The sequence below is a fragment of the Phalacrocorax aristotelis genome, chromosome Z (genome assembly GCF_949628215.1).
Source record: "Phalacrocorax aristotelis chromosome Z, bGulAri2.1, whole genome shotgun sequence".
Classification (NCBI taxonomy): domain Eukaryota; kingdom Metazoa; phylum Chordata; class Aves; order Suliformes; family Phalacrocoracidae; genus Phalacrocorax; species Phalacrocorax aristotelis.
Genome location: NC_134311.1, coordinates 58,423,072 through 58,443,908, shown reverse-complemented (window position 1 = coordinate 58,443,908; position 20,837 = coordinate 58,423,072). Strand labels below are relative to the sequence as shown.

Sequence of the window (20,837 nt, the reverse complement as noted above, 5' to 3'; positions counted from 1 at the left end):
GAAGAGTGCAGCCTAGACAAGATGGCCCAGCACCCTGTCCAGACGAATCTTGAAGGTGTCCAACGTGGCCAAGTCAACCACTTCCCTGGGGAGATTATTCCAATAGTGACTGTCCTCACTGTGAGGAATTTTCCTCTTGTGTCCAATCGGAATCTCCCCAAGAGCAACTTGTGTCCATTCCCCCTTGTCCTCTCCATGGGACTCCTTGTAAAAAGGGAGTCTCTCTCTTTTCGTAGCTGCCCCTTAAGTACTGGTACATGGTGATGAGATCCCCTCTGAGCCTCCTTTTCTCAAGGCCGAACAAACCCAGTTGTCCCAGCCTATCCTCGTGTGGCAGCTTCCCAGTCCTTTGGTTGTCTTGGTGGCCCTTCTCCGGACCCCTTCCAGCCTGTCCACATCCTTTTTGTATAGCGGGGACCAGAACTGCACACAGTACTCCAGGTGTGGCCTGAGTAGAGCGGGATGATGACTTCTTTATCTCTGCTGGCGATGCCCATTTTGATGCAACCCAGCATCCTGTTGGCCTTCTTGGCTGCAGGAGCACACCATTCGCTCATATTGAGCCTCCTGTCCACCAGGACCCCCGGGTCCCTTTCCACAGAGCTGCTCTGCAGCCAGGTGGATCCCAGTCTGTGCTGCACTCCCAGCATTATGTTTTCCCAGGAGCAAGACCTTACACTTGTCCTTGCGGAACTTCACAAGGTTCTTGCTGGCCCGCTCTTCCAGCCTATCCAGATCTTCCTGCAGAGCAGCTCTCCCTTCTGGAGTGTCTACTTCCCCACTCAACTTGGTGTCATCAGCAAACTTCATCAGGCTACACTTGATGCTGTTATCCAGATCACTTTTGAAGATGTTGAATAACATTGGGCCCAATATTGATCCCTGGGGGACTCCACTTGTGACAGGTTGCCAGTTTGAGAAAGAGCTCTTTACCACCAACCACCCTTTGGGTGCAGCCTGTCAGCCGGTTCCCCACCCACCACACAGACCACTTCTCTAGGCCATAACGCACACATACATCCTCCTCTGCAACCCTAGACAGATTTAAAAACCACTGCCTTTACAACAAGGATTCAGATGATAGCACGAGCAAGTGTTCAGTGATGGGATAAGGAACTGCAGCTCTAAAATGGCACAGCTAAAGTGCAGAGCTCATGACCAGTTCTCTCTGTTGCCACATCAGGGGCAGCAGCTCAGGGACAAAGGTGGGGTGCACAGCTGGAAGCAATAGCAGTTTAAGCTGGACAAACCTGTCATTCTGCAAGATTTTACCACCCAGACTGAACATGAATTCGCAGTAGTACCTGCTGAGAAGTTAAACCATAGCCTTGTTTTCCCTGTCTGTTGTAGGTCACCTAGGCCTGCTTGTGTTTGCCAAGCCAGACCTGTCTCAGGAATGACAATGCTGTTTAGAGTCATAAGAAAATTCAGGCTAGGGATAACCTCAGGAAGTCTCACACCCTAAAATGGCTCCCAATAGTATCAGTGTTTTTTGTTAAAGGCTTCAATAGTTTGTTTATGACAAATGCTGTTTCTATTCTGATACTTAAACTGGGATGTATCATTTATACTGCATTTGCTTCTTTTCAGTGTGGCTGTTTTAAGGCGGCTGAATTAGATGTCTGATGTTAATGGTTTAAAGTTGAGCTTTGTCTTTTGGGTACTTGAAATACCTTTGGGGCAAAATTATTTCAAGGCTAACACAGTAGTTTAATTTCTTGTAGCACACAGTTACATGTTCAACTCACATCAACAATGTAGTCTGCAAATCTGCAGTGTTTCACTGTCTGCATTCATACAGAATGTGGTATTTTAAACCTTGAAGCTTAAATAAACTAACATGAAATATGACATGTTTCCCTAACATGGCATATAAGACTGTAATTTTCAACTTTAAATATTTATTTTTAGGCTAATGGATACAGCTTCATCAATATCGATCATGGACAAGCAGTATCTTTGCTAAAGACTTTTCAGAATGCAGTGGAACTCATCATTGTGCGAGAAGTTTCTTCATAAATACTGTGGATTGGGGGAAAAAGCCAGCAGGATTCATTTAAGGACATATGGGAAACTGAATATTTTGCCTATTTTTATACATGAAAGGAACTTGAAAAGAATTATCAAAATTTGTATAGGAAATACTGAACTTGTGGTTAAAGGGGAAAAAACCACTGTATAGAACATACAGGAAATAATTTTGAAAATGCATATGGTGAATAAACTTTTTAAGCATTATAGCAATCTAAGGATCACTCCTCCAAGAACAAACCTGTGGTTTTTTTTGTACACATGGTAGGTTTATTTTTGGATAATTCATACACATTACTAAACTTTGTGCAAGGCTTTGCAAAGCCTCAGTTGTAGCCAACGGACAGATGGCAGGGCTGTCTGTCCTGTAGCTGTTTACTGCCTTTATTTTTATTCACCAGATATTAATGTGTTACGCTAAAACCACTTCTGTAGATATGGACAGGAGATATGAAATGTTGGCTTTGCTATGTGCACATTGTATAGATGAATGGGTAGATAGAAGGTGGTGCTGGTTGGACAGAATAAAGGCCAGGTGAAACAACTATCTGCTATCTGTATCTGGAATCAGGAGAGAAGAAAAACTGTTTAGTTCTGGAGTGTACGTCTACCAATAGAAAATGCAATAAAAGCTTATGGTGTTTTTTAGGAAGACTGTAATTACAAATTTGTGATATTCTACAGGATTTGTTATTAATGTAGCAATTGAATATTCATTTGCCATATGTGATTCATGTTTTGTTGGGTTTTCTTGCATACATAATTCTTTCAACTGTACTGTGGAAATGTGCCCAGAGGATTTTCTCTGCTGTGGAAATCCCCAATTTTGTGCAAATGGTGATACTTCTATCTTTATAAAAAGTACTCCATTCTAACATTCTAGATTTAAAAAAATGAAACTGAAACGGCCAGTTTTTGTAAGGTTGTTGCCTGTAACATCTATTTAAACACGGACAAAGTAAATGATGCAGGAAGGGTTATGAAAGACTTCTCGATTTGTTTGGCCTTTGCATTGCCTTGTTAATCAAAAAGGAAACCATACGCATGGTGCTAGGTAACCAAAGCAAGTTTGTGAAACTTTGGACAGTGATGGAGAATTGCTGGGGTGAGATGGAGAGCAAAGGGAGGGTGTACTTACAACCCACCAGTTCGTAATGATGTTTCTTAAAGGGCTGTTCCTACAGGTAACATTAAATGTGAACTAGACACTTCAGAGTCATTAAAGGGTTTCTAACTATATTAATATAATAGTGATTTACCACAGGCTGCCTTTGTTCCTTATTACTGTATAAACTATTCAATTATGCTTCTATTAATTTTGTTTACCAGAAACATTAACTTTATTTTTCTCATTTGTATTTGAACAGACTGCATAATCTGCAGTGATAATTAATACACGGTTGTTACGGACCAGGGGAAAGTGCCATAGAAGACCAATAACTGTTTCTAATCAGGGCTAATGACTAGCCTGCCATTGGAGCAATATTCAATTATTGCAGTTCATTTCTGATTACTTAAGTTGGTAGTTTCAGACAGGTATAAGTTGCTTTTTTCAACCCATGTGTACAAAAGTAAATGCTTACAATAAAGCTAGCAAAACCACCAGCCTCCTTTAGTTTTCGGACAATGAGCTGTAAGGGAGAGAAATTACGCATAGCTAGTGGTAATAAACAGGCAGTACTTTTAAAATAAGTGAACTCCAATATTATTGCACTTCTTTCAGAGATGTTAAGTATTGCTTATTGTACTGTGTATAGGCCAAATAACTTTAATTGAAACCCTTTAACACTTTGTATATTGTAATTCTTTTTAGTTTATTTTCAGTAATATTTACATAGAAAATGATTTTTTGATATATTAGCAGAAATGTGCTGTATTTTGATAAAATTCACTTATTTTCTGTGTGCTGTTAATCTTCAAAGAAAAGAATGAGAAACATATAATGGCAGGCTTCAGTCTTCCCCTTCTAAGATGTGTTTTGTTGTTGTTTAGTTTCTTTTTTAATTGAAAATGCAAAATGTTCACATCACATGTTCATTACTTTAATCTTGTTATTTTTACCACACACTGCCTTTTAAAGGGAACGCATGCAGACAAGTCCTACATTACCTTGGTCTTCTACATAACTTGTGTCTTTGGGAAGGAAAAAGTCCAAAAAGCAGAACTGATTCTTTACTGATCTTGGACTGACTTTGTAGACATTTTGCAACACATTTGAGTATATCACTGAGGAATTATACTGTATTGTTTTTTACTTTAATGGTAACAGAAGTGCTAAATGTTGTTGTGTCAGTTAATTTTCAGTTTATGTATCACAGGAAAATTCTACCAAAAACTGTTTGGCTGTGGTAGAACTATAGAAGTAGAGATTTATAGCAAGAAGTTTAGTACTTCTTGTGGAAATACTTGGCCAAAGCTTGTCTGCAGTAAATTAGAAAATTAACCATCTAATAAAACATGGGTTATACTGATTTTACTCAGTAAATGTTGGAGTTTTCAGTGGATTTAAATGTGTTTGTTCCTTCAATGTCTGTGTGTAAAGGTAAACACATGTCAAACTAGATAATTTTGCAGAGGGTGGGAGAAAGATGTCTCCTGAAGTAGTCCAGCCAGGATTCAGCACGAGGAGAGACAGTATCGGCACTTTTCTTTTTGAATGCATCTTAAACTACATTTTGAATAGAATAAATTTCATGAGCAGCCTAAGTTGCTCAGCATGGGGATGAGTTGATGCAAACTCTTGTTAATTCTTTCTGTTTTTAATAGTTCATTAAAGAATCAGTTCAACTGATGTAATAAAAAGATGAAGTCTCCCACATATTTATTATGTAAATATTTTTTTCTTCTTTTGAATGGAATTAAAAAGAAAAAAATGTGTATATACTTGAAAGCATTCTATTAACACAAACATAGCAATAAACAACACACAGAATCAAACCTTTATTATTATTTTGGTTTTGTTTAGAAATACTCCCTTGTCAACAGCTACAAAATGTTTTTATTGATCAGCATTTATTCAACATTCCAAATTTTTTGTATATAATTAGACTGTTTCTGGGTAAGACATGGAGAATAGATAATAAACTAATGCTCTTTAAAGTTGTGTGTAATTGACTTATTGAAGTTCTAGGAATTTCTCCAAAACACCAGTTTATTCTTCTGTAGTTTCTGTAGACCTTAGGACTCTATCATACACTAGTAAAGTCTCATTTGTGTTTCAGGCTCCATGCATCTCAGTGTCCCAGGGTGATTTCATTGCAGGACTTGGGTTATTCACAATACTGAAATACTTTTTTGAGTAACCCAGTCTTGCAATGAAATCAGTTAGGGCAGCCAGTGGCTTCTCTCCTAAAGGGATGAGTGGCCTGTATCTGATGCAAACTCAGTAGTTTCAATAGCAGAGCAGGGTGACTAAGCCAAGGAGCAGGGTTAAAATTGAGTGTCTTGAGTGTGCTCTGGCGAGATGTACAAGGGTTATGTGGTAAAGCAAGTGAAGAGCTAGGTACAGAATTTCACAGGGGTGGTAGATGCAGGTTTACATCCAGTTTTCTTGGGAGCCACCTGACAAGGTAGTAACACAAACTGTTTAGTCTTTTTCCCTTGTATATGTGGACCTGGCATATCAATATCACCTACTGCTTGACTTCCTACTTCCTCTACACAGAAAACTGATTCTAACTCTAATGGGTTACAGCCCTGATGACCCTGGAGTATTGGGCCCCTCCTTAAGTAAGATTTTCTGTATTTGCTCCCTACTAACCTTACTATATAGCTCCCTACTAAATACTTGGGTATTTTTCCCTGTGAGCTCTCTTCTTGAAAACCTTTTTGGTGTCTTTCCTGCCTTCTATGCATCATGCTTCAAACTTATTCTTTCCCATTTCACAGGTACTTTTTGTTAGGTAAACTCATTCCCGTGCAACTGAGCCTTTGGTCTCCTTTATTTCATAACTCAACAGCTTGCTTTTTAATCAACACCTGAAAATCCTGGGTCCATCTAGTGCTTTTCTGACTGGAGGCACTGTTTATCAGAAATTGGATTTTGGTGTGTTATTTCTGTTGCCTTGGATTAAATTCAGTTTTACAATGTGTACAGAAGATTCTGTTGCAGCATCTATGAGACTACCTTGAAACTGGGATTCTGCTACAGCAAATGTTACAACTGCCCTATTAAATTTCCCATCTAAAAGAGTTGTTATATGAAAAATGGAAGTAGCCAAAGAGAAGTGAAAATTTCTATTTAAGATCATACACTGGTAAACCAAAGTCAGAAGACAGAAAACCTCTGACCTAATGCTTGTCAGTTCAATGACTTGCTTAAGCAATATGCTACCTACAGTCCTGCAGCATTAATGAATTTTTGGCTGAAGTGTATAAAATATGGCTAGAAACTGATTATTTGATGGAGTGTCTGAATCCGTCTTGGCCAGTTTTATGTGATTCTGTTATTTCTCAGTCTGTTGTAATTAGAGCCATATTTTGTCATGAACAAGGATGCTATTTCAGTAAGTTTTCCCTGTTAAAAAATGAAACAAAAAGGTCAAACAAAAGAAACACCTTTCTCAAAAATCTTTCTTTATTTAATTTTGTCTACTCAGTTGGGTATAGCTGATTTTAGGAAAATTTTTTCAAGTTACAGTATCAAATAATTTCTGCTGTTCTGCCATCAAGAATTACCTTTCCCAGCAGCCCACCTGAATAAGTAAATTTAAAAAGTTTTTCAGTGCCTTGGAGTAGATCACTTGTTCTGAATGGTCTTGCATAGAAAATTAAAGATGCACTACAGCACTCCCTATAGTTTTCATTTAAAAAGGCAAATCTGCATCTGCCCTCTGAAAACAAATGTTGGAACATCTGTTCCAACCAGAACAAGTATAGTTTCTGAAATAAAACTTTCCTGCTCTTAAGGAAACTAGAAGTATTTTAGAAAACTGTTGTTTTGTGTCAGAGGCTTCCTCATGAACAGCTGATACTGCCTCTAAAAAGCCTGTCATTAGTAACAGGTTTTGGTTCTTTCAGAGTCTTCCAAAGAGTCTTAGAATCTATCCTGTAAAATTAAAAAAGACAAATAATGAGTGCGATAACTGATCTAATTTAGGAAGCTCAATGTAAATAATTTCTGTCTTTATTCCCTTATTGATCTCTAAATCTAAGTTTGAACCCAGAGTTCCTTGTTGCTTGAATACTTTTTCTGCACCAATTGGTCTCCCTGGGACAGGACTTTATCAAATAATGCTGGCCCCAGATGCTTCTGCATCATGGGAGAGTCTCAGATCATGCAGGTGCTCTATTACTGGGTTTTTCAGGGGCTTTTTGGTGTTTTTTTCACTCTTCCCAAGAGGACAAACCTAGATGTTTCTAAACTGCCTTCAAAACAAGACAAAAAACAACTCTTTCTTACCACAGTTGGCTAGTGCCAACTAAAGGTCAAGTTCTGCCGTACAACTTGGGTTTGAAAACAAATATCCAAAAAGAAAACCTTAGCTTATGCCACAGCAGGTGATTTTGGAAAACCTGGGTTTGTCTGCACTCACTCCACAGAATTGTACCTTAAGTGACATCTTGTATATTTTTGCTCCATTTGAGAAATTTTAAGACTCTGTTCACATTTGTCAGGAATGAATGAACCTGATGTGCTGTTCCACTAAAGCATCGATTCATACTTAGCACAGCAGAGGTCATTTAGGTAGTTCTTCCTTAGCCCATATAACAGTGAAGGTCCTTTAGGAATTTGTGATTTTATACTTGAACTGACAAGTTGCTAAATGTTACTGTTTCACTAAGAATGATCTCTAATGTACAGAAGTATTACTGCAACCAGCCGATAGAGGCATTATGTATATCTGGGGCTGTTACTTCTAGGCTTGGGAACCCACTGTTTTTAATTCACTTTCTTATTCATCCTCAACAGCTAAGCAATAAAATACCCGATTTAATTTTCTGTGACATGACTCCATCAGATTCTTCTTAAAATTATGAAGATTATGAAGACTGAAGAAAACTGTTGACTATTGGCAGGGAGAGGAAGCTTTTATAATAAAGAGCTAAGAAAAAAAGCCACTGGAAACTGATAATAATGAATGTAATCACATTTGACATCATATCAGTGTCTTTATAGTTTATTTTTGTTAAAGAAATGAAGCTTTCTACAGCTATCTATGCTATTCCTTCAGTAGCCAGGACTTTCAGGTTACCTGGGGAGGTGCACACACAGTTTCTGTACAAATGTATGTTCCATCAGTGAAAATTCTTCATTTCTAGACTTGACACATTTTTGAAAGTGATGTCTAGATATTATATGATTACTTAACTGTGAATCTTAAGAATTACTACATCACCAACACCACTTAGGGAGGTGGATCCCATTTCTCTAACCAGAGAGTATTGGATGGTGACAGAAACCAAAACTGTGTTGCTAACCCCCGCTCTGCACCCAAATGTTGATGCTCGTGACCACTCCCCTCCTCTTCATGCCCTCTCCTCTCACGAGCAGGACTGAGGAGAAGAGCACCTGGGACCCCACGCCCTTGACTGTCCCCACAGAGACTGGGGGTGATAGATCCTCTCCCAGTTGCCCCTGGAGGTATCGCTGGTGCTCATGTGGGAGAATGGCAGGGGGTCACAATCAGAGTCTGGGACAAGTTTTGGCAGTCTCTCCAAAACATCCTTGATCTGGGTCCTCAAGAAGCAGCAAGCTTCTGTAGCCAGTGGTCAGGTCAGCAGATGAGTGCCTCTGTGCCCTGCAGCAGGGAGCTGCCCCCTACACTCACTACTTCCTCCAGGTGGTCTGGCATGGCTGAGGGTCAGTCTGTCCAGATGCTTTGCTTGAAAGCACCCTCAGCTCTTCCACAGCTTTGAGGGCAGTGAACCTCAGGTGGAGCAGGAGCCTTACACACCGTGCCAGGAGACACCAACTTCCAGACATTGCTTTCCGGTGATTTTCTAATTGCAGTTCTGGTTGTGACAGATTCTGCCCAGGTCTGCACTGTGTTGGGGGTCCAGGACTCTTGAAGCTGGAGATAGGAGATCTTGTCTCTCTCTGATGCTGCATCGCCTGCTGACTGCCGTAACTCTGCTTAGCAGTATGGCTCTCCAACAGCAGCACACCTCCTGCAGGAAAGGTCCAGGAGACACCCCAGGCACTCCCTCTGATCCACCAAACTCTGGCACGAGCCTCTCCCTAGCACCAGCTAAAAGGGCGGGGGCGTCGCCCTCCTGAAGCAGAGGCAGTTGCCCACAAAGCCTCCAGGCACCCTACGTCAAGGGCTGCCGACCAAGGGCTGCTGACCAAGGGCTGCCAGAGCTTCCCCAGGCCTACAGCCCTGTGGCTCCCCTTGCCTCATGTCTGGCAGCAGCAGGTGCCCTCAAGTTTCTTGCAAGGTTCCCAGGAGTCCCCCTCTCCTATGGCTTCCTAAAAGCCTCGTTTCAAGTCCCCTTCATCACCACTTCGTGCAGTCCAGCCCCTCTCCTCTGTCACACTCCCTGATTTCCAGGTCTCTGACTTCTTGTGTGTGCTCTACCTGGTGTTGTCTGCAAGAACATGACTTCTATTTCCATACTGCACTTTGAGATATTGCTTTCTATTAAGGCTAAGAGTTAAGTATAGAAAAAGAAGCAACTATGTGGACTAAAGGAAGAGAAAACGTGAAATAAGCATTACAACCTACTATGTTAGACTACATCAGAAATACTCTGCGCAGGATTTTGTGCATTTCAAACGTAGGTTGCATTTAACCCACTTGAGGGAAAATCTACTAAGTAGCTATGGATAAATGTTACTGAGCTGTGAAAGGTGCAGTTAAGATATAGCTTGTAATGGCTGAGTCACCCACTTTCAGCCGCTCACATCATATGAATACCCAAGTAAATGTTCTAGAGATGTAATAAGAAGGTGTGAGAGAACAAGTATCATGTGACTGGGCTGGCGAGGTTCCCAAGATGGCTGAGAACAGTTCCCTGTGAAAGGTCATATTGCTGAAATGATATAACTTCTCTGATGGCCTGAACTTTCGAGCATCGGGAATTAAATTTCCAATTACAGTCATCTGCAACATTATTTTTGCAGCTGCATAACACAAAGGGGATTATGGCTCTGCACTGCATACGTTTCATGAGGCACAGCTGGACCCTGCAAATTGCTGAACTGTTTATGTTTCAGTATTGTCCACGTTAATAAAAAAACTGTGACGGACCATTCGCTCCTGTTTGCCAGACATGAAAATACCGATTTGGACAAACTTCTCAAGGACTGTCTCTATTTAATAGAGAAACTAGTAGCAGATGAACTAGATGCTCTACAGAGAAATTCTCATTCAATTGCTAATGTTGATGATTTGTGAAGGAAACTTTGGAGAAAGAAAAGCAACAAACCAACAGAAAGGGGGAAAAGCTTTCTATTGAATTATATTGAACTACAGGTATGCACTGGCAAAATACATGATTCCAAAGTATTGTGCCAAGGCTCCTAACATCATAATATTTTAGTATATTTGGTTGATTTTTGTCTGCAACAACTTCCACTCACAACAGAATAATCAACAACAGGTTTTGAATATGGCGAAGGCATTTTTGCTGAGAATGTTTCTGCCAGAAGTATTTCAGCTGAAAGCCATGGCTCCTCTACTGAGAAAGTGAGGTTTACTAATAAATACTGAAATAGATTTTAACAGCTGGTCAGCTGACACAAAGTCCTGGGAAAATGAAATAATCATGTAAAATCATCTAATTTGCTAACTGTAGTGAGAAATGACTGATGAGGTTGGAGTTGATGTATGTAAGGGTTAGAAACTATGCTGAAAAGCCTCCAAACAATTCTCTTCTCCTACTTTTTGATTTTAAAAGCTATGAAAATACACTTGGTGATTTGAATAATGGGACTGACTCTGCAGTAAGTGACATGGTGGGTTTTTAATTGTAGATTGTAATTATTCTATTATAGTGTTAATCATGATTTGCTTATATTTTAAGACATCTTAGGATTCCAAAACATCTTAAGACAGCAAAAAAATTTTCAGCATTAGCACTTACTGAACTCGGTTAGTTTTGCAATAATGTCTTTTTTATACTGCTTTCAAATAAAAGTTATAGATAAAAAGCCAACGTTTATTTGCATTGAGTTATACTCCATTACGTTTTCAGATTTCACAATTATAAAGGTTCTCATTCTTCTGTTGTCAGTGGAAGTCTATATTCTGATGCCATGAAGGAGTCTGGGAACTAAAACTGCTGGCAAAGGGTGACTGTGCTCAGACCTCCTCACCTTACCATGCAGCATGACACACATGCCTAGATTTTTAAGCAAGTTACCGTTATTCATATTTTTTCTGTATCTCAGATAAGGATTTAGTTGACCCACGTGAACAAAACTTATAGTATTCTCTGAAATTCAGCATGAGAGAACAAATTAAAGCAACCACTTCAGCTGCAACAATACCTGGATTATTGTCCTTCAAAACAATATTCCCAAACCAAAAACTCACTACTGTTGTCATTTTTTTTCAGTTCCAGGTGATATTAGCTAGCTGAAGATAATACTCTGTGAAGTCCAGGTTACCAAATCAATATATATGATGATGGTAATTGAGCTGTTGGACAAAAAAAGGAAATTTCGTATCTAATGGGTAGACTGGAACTGTGTTCATGCCCCAGAGTCAGGCACTAAAATAGAGAGGCCCATTTCCGCAGTTTCTCCAATATATGTGAAATTATTTGGCTTTAGAGGAATAAAATCTTCGTGTCCTAAATGTATTTAAACTTCTTGCCCTACCTCTGCAAACTCTGGCTGGAAGGCAAAGGAAGTTCTTCCCAATGAATTCCAGAGTTTTCTATCCAACTCCTTTGAACTATCTTGTTCAGATAGGTATTTCTGAGATTTAAAAACATCTTCCTTTTATGCAGAGATATATGCTGTGACTCACAGCAGGATGAACCTCATAGCAAAGGAAAAAAAATGCCTTTTTTTCCCCTCTAGAAATAGCAGGGACCGACCTGAACTGTTCCAATAGCCAGAAAAATAGTAAGTAGCAGATCTCTCAGCAGACACTCAATTGAATTTAAAGAAAAAAAAAAAAGCCGAATTTTAACATTTACTTTTCCTTATCCTACACATATGTATTCACACATACTGCTCTTAAACATATATCATAAAACTTTTGGTTTAATAGAAATTTACAAAATTGACATGTAGAATTTCATACCGGTTAAAGAGGGTCTTGTAAAAACCCCTTTTCAAGAAGAAATGCTTCTGTAATCCAAGTAGTGTTGTCTGGAAAACAGATACTAGGTTTCACAAGGGACTGAAGAAATGCTGCCCTGAAATGATAATCGGATGCAGAATCTGTTCTCAGATCTCTCGCTCACTCACTTTGGTGCATTTTCCCAGTCTGTAAATGGTGGCAATAATCTTCCTATGTTAATAGGCACTTGGAGATTCAGAGATAAAAGTACTATCTAATACTTCATCTTATTTCAGAGTAAGTTTAAAAAGAATTGAAAGCTGAGACAAGCTACTCCATCTTTGATATAAGCAATTTTATGGAGAGAAGGGGAACTTCATTATAAAACACACTCATATAGCTGCTAATATGACTCTTACAACTGATACTGCTATGCTAAATACAACAATCCTAGCTTTTTTCATGTGTTTGCCATAAAACAGATAGAAAGCAGATGCAGAAATCTCACAGCTGTTTCAGTTTAGCAATGCCAGTTTATATTGATGACTGCCATCCGGAGGCAGGAACTTTGAAAGGGTTTCAGCTGCTTATGTTGGCTATGTAGAGTTAATATCTGTTAATATTGGTAGGATTTTAAGATTTCTAGATCAAGTTCCATCTGGGAAAAACAACTAATACTAGAGAAATATGCTAGAAAAATCCTTCGATATTTTTTCTGGGTAGGGATATAAAATTGGTCTCTGTGAAAAATAGGTCTTGTTAGATGCATTTTATGTAATTTTTGAGACTACAGATGTGGTGGAGCAGGGATTACTTCACAGAATTAAGGGTCTGTTTTCTGTAAGATGTTTTCCTCCACTACACAAAAGTTTTATTTTAAAAAACTCTGAAGTATTATACTAAGGCATATACAAAAGCAGCTACCTGATAAACCCAAATAGTATAACAATGGAAAAGGGGTGAAATCAGTTTCTAGCATTTGGGAAGAGCTGTTGATTTGTCAGAGTTCAGAGTGAAGTCTACTTTCTGTGAAATGCTACAAAGTTAACCTTTTCCGATTTGTCTGTGTTTGAAAGTTAGTTCAAGTTAAACTGAGATGTGAACCTGAATTGCATTAGATATTTCAAAAATCCTACCTCCATGTGCGGTCTTATTCCAAAATAAAATGTGCTGAAATAACTGTGGATGTAGGCAAAACATACACTATAGTTTTCAGATTTCATCCTAACCGCCTACTTTGACGAGAAACAGCTCCTACTATCAGAAATGAGGTTTTGGCCATGTGCAGAACTTGGCAAGCATCTCCGCGTGAATTTATACATTGAGTAAAATTCCTGACTGATTATGAGATGCAGAAAAATATCCTGACCTGGAGCGCACAAATGGGAAAAAACTGAGAAAGCGAGTATTACCAGCAGTGAATCTGAACAGGCAGTCTACTGTGAGTAGGATGAGACTGGCATTTGAACATTATGCCTCTTGATTAATTGACAAGAGAAGGAATATTCGTGCTGTAAAAGACACACTTGTTTCCAGTGTTCTGCATCACCCATCTATGCAAAACATTGGAATCTTGGTTGTATGGCAAGGCAAATGGTGTATAGCTACTGTGTATGGAAACAAACTTATGTAGCAAAAGCTATACTAACATACTGGCTTTTAGTGGCGTTCTAGTAGTGCTTGTGAAAGACCATTCAGAAGAAAAACACTGTTATTTGGATCTCTTCACCAGACTGATACATGTCTATTTTAACCACTCTCATATACTGAAATGTTAAGTTAAACATATAAATTCACCATCTTAAATAAATAAAAAGTAACCTACTAAACACAACTTGAACGCTTTAATGAGAACCAAAGGTACTAGCTATGGTTAAATGATGCAGTATTTTAAACGTTTGTACCTTTCACTCAAAATTTTCTTGAAGTCTCAGTAAGATGTCAAAAGTTTCCTAAATTCAAACTGCATTACACAATGATTATTGTAATGTTCGGTCACTTTTTTTCCCCTGAGGGCTACTAGCTTTTTTCAGAGTTTAGTGCACAGTTGCAGCATTATGAAAGCTTGACTAAAAAAACAGAACAATGTGTGTGTTGTTTAGTGTTCCGCAAATGTATTAATGTGAGTTGATAGATAAATAGCCTGCACTGAAACATCTAGCAGCATGACAACCAAACTTGGCTGAGAAATGCCCACTGAAAGGAGTATCAGTCATTTGGCCACCCTATCACCATATGTGTGGATCTTCCCCAACCAACCTACCTATCGGTCTTTTTTCTTTGTTCCATAGACCGTTGACTCAGTCAGGTGAATAACAGGTGCTACAGCACCACACAAAGAATAACTGGTGATTGAGAAAAATCTTATGACAAATGGGAAATGTAGTTTGACATACAGACAAATACTCTGACAGACACAAACCTCTGAGATTAGCTGGTTTTGCTGACAGTGATGGAAATTCTTTGAGATTTTCAGGTACCCACAGGTTTCTCAGACAAAGTGTTTTGCAGACTATCTTACAGTTTAACTTAGGTTGGCAATAATGCGCTTGATAGTCCATGTGCTGCTTGGCCAATAAAAAGCGTTACTTTATATGATCTACTGCACAATTCCAAACATTGCTTTGCTCCAACACTACCTGGGAAACTGGCAGCTAGCCTTTCCTTGCAGAAATGCTGTTTGTTCTTAATTGCATCTTGGTTTAAGTCAAGCATTGTTCCTTTCTGTGACAGTAGTGCAGAAAAACAAATACATTCTTCATGCTTGTTCTCCTATTTGAATTAGTGACACTAATCTCACTTGTTGATTACATTCCATCAAATCCTGTTCAATGTAGTTGTATTTGAGCAAAGCATTGCTGATTCTCTCTAATCAACAGTTTTGGCAATATGACAGTAAGAATTACAGTCTGTTAGGTTCTCTCTCCTTGAAGAAGATACATGATTATGGAAAACATCAGTGAAGTAGTTCAAATATCTTGTAGCACACATGAAAAACAAAGAATGGATCATTCCACCAACTGTAGACCTGCGCTGACTACAGACATTCTGAGCAAGATAGCAGTAACGTAACACTTGCAATGGATATTCAAAGACTTCCTGCATTACTAAAGAGTATCTCCATTATTACAGAAAGTTAACAAAAAGTATTATTCCAAGCTTCTTATCAACTAAGAATGATTGAGTAAGTGAACTCTGTTCAGGAAAGCACCTTTAATTCTCACTGAATCACAGACTTCCTGAGGCTGGAAGGCCCTCCAGAGATCACCCAGTCCAACCCCACCCTGCTCAAAACAAAGTCAACTAGTGCAGGTTACTCAGGCCAGGTTTTGACTATCTCCAAAACAGAGGTTCCACAACTCCTCTGAGCAACCAGTTCCAGTCAGCCACCCTCACAGTTAAACAAAGCGGTTTTTTCTTATGATTAAATTAAATTTCCTGTATTTCAATTTGTGCCCATTGCCTCTTGTCCTGTCACTGGACACCACTGGGAAGAGTCTGGCAGTCTTGTTTATACTGTTCCAACTGGTATTTATTCACATTGAGAAGAAGTCTCTTGAGCTGGAAAGCCTAGCACCAACACAGCACTCCAGATGTGGCCTCTCCAGTGCTGAGTAGGGGGCAAGGATCACCTTCCTCAACCTGCCTGTGATGCTCTTGCTAGCACAGCCCAGGGGCCTGTTGGCCTTCTTTGCAACAAGAGCGTGTTGCTTGCTCGTGTTAAACATTAAGCAGGATTCCCCAGTCCTTTTCTGCCAGTTGGACCTCCAGCCAGTTGGCCTCCAGCAGGTACTGGTGCATGGGGTTAATCCTGCCCAGGTGCAGGACCTGACATTTCCCTTTGCTCAACAACATTAGATGCCCACTTCTCCAGTCTTTTGAGATCGCTCTGAATGGCAGCATGTATGCTCTAAGGTATCATCTGCTCCTCTGAACTCAGTATCGTCTGCAAACCTGCTCAGGTTGCGCTATGTCCCACCGTCCAGGTCATTAATGAAGACATAATGATGATATAGCAGTATTAGACCCAACAGTAGTACATCACTACTCATTGCCAGCTGGATTTTGTGCCACTGACGCCAACCCTTTTAGCAGGACAGGGCAGTTCAGCCAGCGTCCAGTGTACGCGACTGCCCGCTCATCCAATCTGTACTTCATCGGTTTGTCTATGAGGATGTTGTGGTGTTTTCCCAAAAGCGGGTTCATTCACCCAGTGTGCAAAACGCTGAACTACACACAGAGCGGAGGTGTTTTATTCAATTCATTTTTGCACAAAGATTGCTGCTAGGTGGTAATGCCACAAAACTAGCACACTGCACAGAGAAACTGTGAGGTATTTATACAGTTACATGTGTCAGTCACAGCTCACATTCCCACCCCCCAGCTGGTCACTGGTTTCTTTCTCACTTCATCTTAAAGGTACAGTTCCCTTTAAATTTGACAGGCATGCTCAGAGAGTAAGGGGCTTATATGAGTAGGGGTTTTTCTGGCCTATGGGCATTATTTTTAGTATTATAATGAGGACAGTTCACCTAAAGGGCACTTATTTTTAGATCTTATCAACATGCATAAACATCCCAAGTAGTCATCCTCCCTGAATTCACACTTTATCACCCAGCTTTTGGCATCTTCTGAGGCAGGATCTTCCCTTTTATCAGTCTCTCAGCTATTCTTCAAGGACACAGTCATAAAACAAATGCTTCCTTATCTCTCAGCTCCCTCCTCTGACTGCTAGATACTGTTTTGCAAAGCTGACATGGTCTATTGCTATTATTTATTGGAAAAATTCATTTTCTGCAGGATATCAGCGGGCCACAGTCACAAAAGCCTTGCTGAGTCAAGATCACTGCAATTGCAAATGGATTTCTGAAATCATGGTTAGAGTTCCAGAACTGGGGCTCAGTCAAAACGTACTACGTGGATTGTCAGGAGTCTGGTGTCAGGATCCCCAGCTGGGAGAAACTGAAGGATTTCCACACTGCAGACATGGAATGCCTTGGTCTTTGCTAGTTAACGCAGCATCACTGCCTGTTCAAGAAAGGTGAAGGTAAAGTGATAGAATTTATTTATTGAATATAAGTGCACTAGTATAGTTATTAAAAAGTATAAAATCAGGTGAGCAAAATTGAAAAGAATCTCCTACATGTATTAATCAACTCAGATCACGGCTGAAGTTTTTTCTTGGCCTCCAGCAACCCGTAAGACAATGTCAAAGCAGGTCTGTTAACCGTTGATTAGAGAGATGATGATGTTTGGATGCTGCTTCTACATCAGTTCCCCTTCTGCATGTCCACCTGTTTTATTTAATTTTTTTTTCCCCCCAATAGCTCTGCTTTTTATTAAAAGAGAGGGATTGGCTCTTAAATACTTCTAAATTTTGAACAGTTTGGCCAAAACAGCGTAATTGTTTGCTTCTGGTATTTTAATGGCAGCCTGTGTGAACCACGCTTTGCAGCATTGGGGTTTGAGGTTTGGGGGTTTTTTTTGCTATTCTTCTGAAGTCCAAATTATTCTATTTCTTTGTATTATTTCCCAAGCTAATTTTGTCCTGTGGCAGGGAATGACAACTACAAAATCTAAACAGTCTTTTGCTTCTATTCTGTTTCTGGGAAGCAGACCAGTGGCTCAGAATTTCATACATACTGTTAAAGGCATTACCTGAAGGAAGGTATCGTGGTCAGTTCTGACATCACAGAACTTTTCTATTTGCAAATTTTAGAGCTCTTTTTTTCTGGTACCCTCCACTGAGAGATGCAACTAGAAAAGACAAGAATGTTTGTGCTGGTTTTGGCTGAGAAGGGGTTAATTCTCCTCACTGGGGGGGTCGGCTACCTTTCCAGCTTCCCGCGCTCTGCCGCGTGGCGGGGGGGGGGGGGCTGGGAGGGGCAGGGCCATGGTGGGGGCGGCTGACCCCGACTGGCCAATGGCAGGTTCATTCCCTACCATGTGACACCATGGCCAGTGTATTGGGGGGGGGCGGTTGCAGCGCGGAGGCGGCGTCGGGTCGGCGGGCGGCGAGCGGCTGCGGCGCGTGCGGTTTGTTTCGGCGGTTTGTTCCCCCTCTCCCCTCCCTTCCCCCCTCCCCCGGGGCTTTGCGCCTCTCGTTGTTCTCCTTTACGTTGCATTTCTACTGTTGTTTCTTTTAATTTTAATTATTAAACTGTTCTTATCCCAACCCACGAGCGTTACCCTTCTGATTCTCTCCCCCATCTACCGGTGGGGGAGTGAGCGAGCGGCTGTGTGGGGCTGAGCTGCCGCTAAACCACGACAGTCTTTTTGGCACCCAACGTGGGGCTCAAGGGTTGGAGATAACAACAGCTGCTGGTCACTGCACCATGTTGTCCTTTTTGCAGTTGGTGTTAAAGATCGGTGTTGGTTTGTTGAGTCTGTTGTGTTCTGCTGTGATTAGTAATGTTTTGCCTACGAGATTTGTTATACAAACACTCGTTTTCAGCTTTATCTGGTATTTGGGGTTTGAAACGATTACTGTACTTTGGATACCACCTTGCTGAGGCAATTAGCAATTTTACCTCCTCCTCTGAGAGATTTTATATGGAGGAAATACAGAATAGTATCTTTGCAAGTTTGTTCTATGATGTCTCTGCCTCTATTACAACAACGTTTTTGTATCTTGAACATCCTTGGGTGGTTAAGGTGCACTTATTGTTAGTTTTTGGGCATGTTGTTTTGGTTTTGACTAAGCAACTTAAGAATATCACCCAGAAATCTGCCCCAAGGCTTGATAATTTTGAGCAGCAGGGCATGTGGGATAGCATGGGCAAATACCTAGGGCAGTGGGCACCCCCAGTGTTTTGGAGTTTCACCCCGAACAAGTGCAGAATCCTAAAAAACTAGTAGAATATCTGGAGAAAGTATGCTGTTACACTGGGAACTCCAGAGAGACACAGATCACTGCAATGTGCTGGGGTCTGGCCCATGCGTATGGAGCCCTGCTCAACAGTATTCAGTGCCCCCAGGGGGAAGAGAAGGTCTCTGGATTGAAATGTAAAGTGATTGGCACTGTAGTCATTCCAGCCCTGACAGCCACTCAAACCCCCACAACAAGTACTGGAGCTGGCACAGAGAATCAACCTGTACCAGTATCAGTTGCCCCCATACACAAGATGAAATATTGGAAGCAGACATCAACTCCTTTAGAATGGGATGATGAAAAATCAGGGCTGTCACAAGGAGAGGAGGAAGAAGTCATAAATGAAATAGAGACCACCCAATCCCTGTCCTTGAGTGAGTTGTGAGATGTGCGAAAAGATTTCAGCCGTTGTTCAGGTGAGCACATTGTCACCTGGCTGCTGTGATGCTGGGATGATGGGGCCAGTAGCCTGGAACTAGAGGGAAAAGAAGCCAAACAATTGGGATCCCTTTCTGGGGAAGGGGGCGCTGACAAAGCAATTGGGAAAAAACCACAAGCCCTCAGCCTCTGGAGGTGACTCCTGTCTGGAGTGAAGGAAGGGTATCCCTTTAAAGAAGATGTTACATATCGCCCAGGAAAATGGACAACTATGGAGAAAGGCATCCAGTATGTAAGGGAATTAGCTGTGCTTGAGGTGATTTATGGTGACCTGGACGATCAATAGTCATCCGAAGATCCAGGTGAAGCCGAGTGCACACGACCCATGTGGCGGAAGTTTGTATGGAGCGCACCATCTTTGCATGCAAACTCATTGGCAGTAATGTCCTGGAAAGATGACGAGACACCAACGGTGGCAGAGGTGATAGATAGACTCCGGGATTACGACACAAATATCTCTTCCTTGCTCGTCTCTGCTGCGGAGAAACTATCCCAAGAGGTCCAGCAACTCAAAGATCTGTCCTACTCCCCACCTCGACAGAACAGTGTCTCAGCTGTTAGGAATAAGCATCCTTTGGCTCAAAGAAGGGGATACACACCACGGGCCACCCTATGGTTCTACCTGCGTGACCACGGAGAGGACATGAGGAGGTGGGATGGCAAGCCTACCTCGACCCTACAGGCATGAGTACGTGAACTGCAAGGAAGAACCGTCACTCAGGGAGGCTCTTCCAGGAAAGCTGCTGCTCCAGTTTCCAGTGAACAGGTCCCCAGACAGAGGAGCAGAAGCGCAGATTTTATTTCTAAGTGTAATAGAGGGACTCCTGATTCACATTTACAGGAAGTGAGTTGTGACTGCCATGATCAGGACTAGAGGGGCCCTGCCTCCAGCCAGGTGGAGGAAAGAGACAACCGGGCTTACTGGACTGTGTGGATCCAATGGCCTGGCACGTCCGACCCACAGGAGTATAAAGCTTTAGTGGACACCGGCGCACAGTGCACCTTAATGCCATCAAATTATATAGGGGCAGAACCCATCAGTGACAGGGGGATCCCAAGAGCTAACTGTATTGGAGGCCGAAGTGAGCCTAACTGGGAATGAGTGGCAAAGGCACCCCACTGTGACTGGCCCAGAGGCTCTGTGCATCCTTGGCATAGACTGCCTCAGGAGAGGGTATTTCAAGGACCCAAAAGGGTGCAGGTGAGCTTTTGGTGTAGCTGCCTTGGAGACGGAGGAAACTAAACAGCTGTCTACCTTGCCTGGTCTCTCAAAGGACCCTTCTGTTGTGGGGTTGCTGAAGGTCGAAGAACAACAGGTGCCA

At 41.1% G+C, this 20,837-nt stretch overlaps 2 protein-coding genes across 15 annotated transcripts in view; one reads left to right on the top strand and one right to left on the bottom strand.

Annotated features, from left to right (window-relative positions):
* Positions 1–5,130, top strand: part of ERBIN (erbb2 interacting protein) — a 123,135-nt gene extending 118,005 nt beyond the window's left edge. For all 14 annotated transcript variants that reach the window (XM_075078849.1, XM_075078848.1, XM_075078854.1 and 11 more), the window contains one exon: positions 1,912–5,130. In XM_075078849.1, the coding sequence (XP_074934950.1) occupies positions 1,912–2,019 (108 nt within the window). In that variant the 3' untranslated portion in view covers positions 2,020–5,130. The remainder of the gene's footprint in view (positions 1–1,911) is intronic.
* CENPK (centromere protein K) overlaps positions 1–20,837 on the bottom strand; it is a 550,311-nt gene that overhangs the window by 318,551 nt on the left and 210,923 nt on the right. The window lies entirely within an intron of this gene.